The sequence below is a fragment of the Pelophylax lessonae genome (genome assembly GCF_965119305.1).
Source record: "Pelophylax lessonae genome assembly, chromosome: 3".
In the NCBI taxonomy this organism is placed as follows: Eukaryota; Metazoa; Chordata; class Amphibia; order Anura; family Ranidae; genus Pelophylax; species Pelophylax lessonae.
In genome coordinates, this window is record NC_138770.1 from 548,163,563 (window position 1) to 548,169,562 (window position 6,000).

Genomic DNA, 6,000 nt, shown 5'->3' on the forward strand with positions numbered 1-6,000 from the left:
TGGGGGCTCTGTGCACATTAATATAGGACTCATTGACATTATCAAGACTAGGGATGCACCGAAATGAAAATTCTGGTCCGAAACCGACTTTTTTCCCCAAATGATTTTAAATAAGTTGACTGACGCTCACTGACTGACAGACACTGACAGACGCTGACTGACAGACACTGACAGACGCTGACTGACAGACACTGACAGACGCTGACTGACAGACAGACAGACGCTGACTGACAGACAGACAGACGCTGACTGACAGACAGACAGACGCTGACAGACAGACAGACGCTGACAGACAGACAGACGCTGACAGACAGACAGACGCTGACAGACAGACAGACGCTGACAGACAGACAGACGCTGACAGACAGACAGACGCTGACAGACAGACAGACGCTGACAGACAGACAGACGCTGACTGACAGACACTGACTGACAGACACTGACTGACAGACTCGCACCCTGCAATTAGAAGGGGATGAGCACTAGGCTGTGAATCCGTTCTACTACTGACACTTATGCAGGACAAAAAGGGGAGAAACTTTTTTTTTTTACAGCACATATCAACCTTCCTCCGCAGCGAACACCACATGAAGGCACTGAAGGGAGGAGGTGGGTGGAGCATGCAGCAGTCGGCGCGGAGGAGAATGAGATTCTCCTACACTCTGCATTCTGGGTCCCTCTCCCCCGGGACGTCACTGGTCTAGCAAGCTGTAAATCACAATGAAGGCATAGGCATCGGATCGCGGTGGACGGGGAAGTTAATAGTTCACTTTTTGAACGGATCAGCGGCCATACATTTTCGGCATAATTAACCCCCTATCGGCCGAAATGAGAGAGTTGCATTTTCGGCCGAAAATATCGGTGGCCGAAATTTCAGTGCATCCCTAATCAAGACTCTTTGTGGTTAGGTCTGTCTCTTATTCAAAGCCTCACTCCTTTTTCTGCATTTTTCATTACGAAAAAAAGAGCAGGAAAAAAAGTGAAACCCTGGTAAAGAGGTTCAACTCATTCATAAACTCCCACTATTGCCAGGGCTGGACATTTGGCCAGCTTCTGTCGGACTTATTGCCAAACACACGGGCAGAATGTCTGCCGGTTTCTATTGCTCCGGCCGATACGCGGCATGTGTGCTCAGGGCTTTAGACATTGTGCACAATCTCAAAAAAGAATAGACCACCACAAGACAGAAACCATTTCCCCAAGTAGGAGCAGTGGGCCAAAATAATTGACTAATGCACTATGGGTATGTGGCCTGTCCCCCGGTAGATGGGGACATCTTTAAAAAGGACACTAAGAAATCCAGTCCTGAAGAAGCAGAATGCCACAGGACACACACATTGATGGGGTTTCTCAATTGTCACATTTGTGATGTATACTTTATACCAGGGGTGCTCAACCTTTTGAGGAGCGAGGGTCACTAAAGTGATTTGGTAACTGGTCGCGGGCCACAATGGAATGAGATTCAACGAGATCAGAATTTTGAATAGCATAATGAATATTTTCCTCCTGCAGCCACTGAATGCCAGTGGGAGGGAGATGAGTAGAAGCAGTCTTTCAGTTGGTGCTGGAGGAAAAAAGAAAAAAAAAGGGGAGGATACATTTCCTGTATATGCTGGGCCCCTCCTGTCCAAGCTTAAAACAGAACGTGACAAGGAGGCTGCATAAGCCCCATGGGCCGGGGTCAACCATGGGGTTTTACTGCCCTAAAACCATGAATTTAAACAAGCCCTTCCTGTTCTGAGCCCCCTATAGAGGCTGCCATAACACCGGTGTACTGCAGTTTATCCACACCACAGGTTCAGAGCAGTACACCTGCAGCTTTGCTGCGGGTTAGCTACACTTTGTCGTAGACTTCTATTATATTTTATGGGTGTGGTGCACTTTCTGAAAGTGCACCAAACTTGCAGAATATAATAGAAGTCTATGGCTCAGTGCAGCTAACCCGCAGGAAAGCCAGAGAAGCACTGTTCTGCAACTCCGGATCAGTGTTAAAGCAGCCTAACAGTTGTTAATCCTTTTATAGGTGCTAATTTGCCTATTGCAAAAGAGCAGTGTATATGATGTTTAATACACTGGCCTATTTCTCTTCCAGCTTTTGCTAGCATCACTCTCTAGGCTGCCAGAAAAGTCCCAGGCAAAGTGCAATTGGTATCACTCCACCTGGAACAGGAGCTGGCGCTACAGAGGAAACATGGGTTTATGAGGCTCCTGCTCTCTCCACGGCCCCCTACTTCCTTCGCTGCCAGGCTCCATGTACTCGGATGCTCTGGGATGGCAGAAGCCCAGCCCAGATCGCCATCAACGGGTTGCCGACCCCTGGCATGTGCTTCCCATCAATCTCCCCCCCTTTCCAATTCTGGTTTAATAGTTGCATTAAGTGGCATACACAAAGAACATACCCAAAATCTTGATTTGAATTTTCACAACTTGGAGAGCTTTCACCAGATGCCGTTCTTCGCCTCTTCAATTGCTGACTTCCATCATTAGAATTTTCCTCTGTGTCTCTGCCATCATTGGAATTTTCTTCCTGAAGTACACAAGAGCAAAAACTATAAAGATCAAATATGCACCACAGGGAGCGAACTGATCACAGAAAGTAACTCTAATGCTTTAGGAAGCATCAAAGTAAGAGCCCATTTACATCTGTGCAGGGGCGTTCCCTTCAGTCATGCACAGTTGTACAGATGCCTCTCACATACTGAAACTTCTAACTATTAGGGAGGTGTACTGAACAGAAATTTTGGTGCCGAGACTCACAGTTGTTTCGAAATGTTATTAGTTTTTTAAACAATATTTTAGGAATTTAAATGAATATTAATATATTGTCGGCCATTAGCACCTTTAGCACAAGAAAAACCCATCCCTTTAAATTCTATGTATGTCTTCACTACGGATCGACCGATTATTGGCAAAGCCGATATGCACTTTCCCCGATATATCGGAATCGGCCACCAAAGTGGCCGATATTACCGATATCTCGGAAAGTGCTTGTACCGGAGTGATGCCTGCAGCTAGAGGCATCACCCTGGTACCAGTGTCCATAGCCGACGGTCGGCTGTCTTGTAATGACAACTGATGTGGCTGAGAGGCCGCTCGGCTGTCATTACAAGGAGCGGGAGGGGGCATCCCCCGTCCCTCCCACGGCCTTCTGTGGCTTGCCCGGGTTTCCCGTCCCACCAGGAGACCCGGGCAACCAGCCTGCACGGCCGCCGAAGACCCGAGCAAAGCGGCATTTGGCTCTCCATCACTTCCGGGTACTGGCGCCAGATTCAAAAAAATGACAGCATTCAAAACAGCCAAACTTGGCGTTTTGAATGCTTGTAAGTGCAGAGGAGGGGTTTGGGTCTTTTAGACCCCCAAATCCCTCCACAAGAGTACCTGTACCTTTTTAAATGTACGAAAATATCGGCCCATACCGATATGCAATGACCAAAATATCGGTATTGGCAATGAAAAACTAAATCGGTCGATCACTAGTCTTCACACTGTCCGTTGAGCTTCCGTTGTGTTAAAAATCTTGCTTTCTGCATTTTTGGAAAGGGGGGGGGGGGGGGGGTTTAAGTAATTTTCTAACAAAAAATATTGATTTGTACATGTGAACAAAAAGTGCCAGAAAAAGCCCGGTCTTCAAGTTTTTAATGGTACGCCCAAGCATCTAAAAAAATGCAGCAAGTTTGCGGGTATGACCAAGAAAAATTCCAGGCAACTGCATTTCCAAAATGGTGCAGGAACCTTTTTTCCTGCATGAAACACAAGCACATCTGCCCAATCAAATGCAGCTAGCGACAGCGTGAACAAGGCCAAAAGCATAGTACACATGGGCCAAACGCCCGGTGGCATTGGCCAGTTCAATAAAAAGCGGCTGACGTTTGGCCCGTGCGTACGGCACCCAGTCTGACAAAAGCCGGCCAAGTGGACATACATGCTAGAAAATCAGCAGCCAATTGGCTCCTGAACAGTGTTCTCAACCAATGGCTGAGAGCACTGACTGGAGTGTTCTGACAGGGGGCCGTCCCTCTGTCAGAACACAATAGCACAGCAGGGGAGATTGCTCTAACAACATTGGATTGTTATACCAGCAGCTCAGATCTGAGCTGTCAGTCTATCTCCTGGGTTGAAAAAAAAAAAAAAAAAAAAAAAAAAAAACACACCACACCAGTGGTGTGTACCAGGCTTTAGGCTAGGTTCACTTTTGTATGCGTTTTGAAGATTTCAGGGGGCCAGCGGAAGTAGACAATGCCCCACCGTTGGTGTCAGCGGGAGGAGTATCGCTTAATCATTGATATCCATGGTTGGATTTATGCTCCACCATTGCTGTTGGGGGGGGAGGGGGGGCTGTTTGGGGGAATAGCGCTCACTCATTGATGTCCATGGTTGGAATCATGCTCCATACCCCACCATTGCTGTCAGCGGGGGGGAATAGCGCTCAATCATTGGATGTCCATGGTTGGAATCATGCTTCACCATTGCTGTCAGCGGGGGGGGGGGGGGGGGGGGGAATAGCGATCAATCATTGGATGTCCATGGTTGGAATCATGCCCCACCATTGCTGTCAGCAGGGGGGGGGGGGGGAAATAGCACTTAATCATTGATGTCCACGGTTGGAATCATGCCCCGCCTTTGCTGTCAGAGGGAGGAGTAGCGCTCAAGCATTAATGTCCAAGGTTGGAATCATGCCCCACCATTGCTGTCAGCGGGAGGAATAGCGCTCAATCATTGATGTCCACGGTTGGGATCATGCCCCACTGTCGGGGTCAGCGGGAGGAATAGCGCTCAATCATTGATGTCCACGGGTGGGATCATGCCCCACCGTTGGTGTCAGTGTGAGGAATAGCGCTCAATCATTGATGTCCATGGTTGGAATCATGCCCCACCATTGCTGTCAGCGGGAGGAATAGCGCTCAATCATTGATGTCCATGGTTGGGATCATGCCCCACCTTCGGTGTCAGCGGGAGGAATAGCGCTCAATCATTGATGTCCATGGCTGGAATCATGCCCCACCGTTGGTGTCAGTGTGAGGAATAGCGCCCCCAAAGGCCAGATAAGGGGAGGCAAAGAGCCAAATCCAGGCCGCACTTTGTAAACCGCTGACCTACGCCAACCAATGTAGCGCAGCAGATACAGCGTTAACAACCCCGTAAAAAAACAAAATAAGATGGTAACTTTTTAGTTATCAAAGCAGATCTAGAAGTCACAAATTGTTTCTTCCATACAATACTATATACAGCGCTGCAGACACTGTTGGCGCCATATAAATCCTGTATCATAGTAATTAAAAGGACATAGAGCTGGTCAGAGTTGTATGAGCCGGCAGTCACACAGATCACATATATTCAGCTAAAGAAGTCATTGACATGACAACACAGAAGAGTCAGCTGTGAATGGAATAGTGTAGAGAACAGCAGTGTGCCTTCCACAGCCAGCTCCATGCACCGCACACTCACTCTCACACACACTCTGCTCTCTCACCTTCAGGGAGGGGGGGGCCGGAGTGGACGGCTCACTATCACACGGAGGCTTCATCGGCGTCAACACAGCGGCCATATTGGAGCCAGCACATGAAACCACAACAACGGGAGCAGAGCAGTATGTTGGCCCCGCCTCTGGTACGCATTCCCACCTATCACGAACAAAAGCCACACCCTCTATGCATTAGTCACCACAGCACAAGGACACACCTTATTCAGCTAAGCACCGCCCAGATCCCGGCCCACTGGCAGTACAGGGTGCAGACGCAGCGCCCGCCATTTTCCGTAGATTGTGTGTGAGGGGAGAGAGGAAAGAGAGGGCAATGCTTCATTCACACCTTTGCGGCTGTAGCTTGCAATATGTAGCTAAGGGGAGGAATTTACTAATACCTAGTACACACAATAAGAATGTCGGGTAATTCATTGTCCTTTTTTTTTTTTTTGCTTGCTAGTCTAATATCGAAAACAAAGAGTTACGAAAATTCTCTACAGAACTTTGGAAGTGATGTCAGGTATTCTTTCGTTTCTGAG

The 6,000-nt window shown here is 48.2% G+C and overlaps 1 protein-coding gene across 2 annotated transcripts in view; it reads right to left on the reverse strand.

Annotated features, from left to right (window-relative positions):
• PHF10 (PHD finger protein 10) overlaps positions 1 to 5,600 on the reverse strand; it is a 134,244-nt gene extending 128,644 nt beyond the window's left edge. For both annotated transcript variants that reach the window (XM_082252295.1, XM_082252294.1), the window contains exons 1-2: positions 5,471 to 5,600; positions 2,400 to 2,527 (exon numbers count right to left, since the gene is read on the reverse strand). In XM_082252295.1, coding sequence (XP_082108421.1) covers positions 2,400 to 2,527; positions 5,471 to 5,545 — 203 coding nt within the window. In that variant the 5' untranslated portion in view covers positions 5,546 to 5,600. The remainder of the gene's footprint in view (positions 1 to 2,399; positions 2,528 to 5,470) is intronic.
• Positions 5,601 to 6,000: the final 400 nt, after the last annotated feature.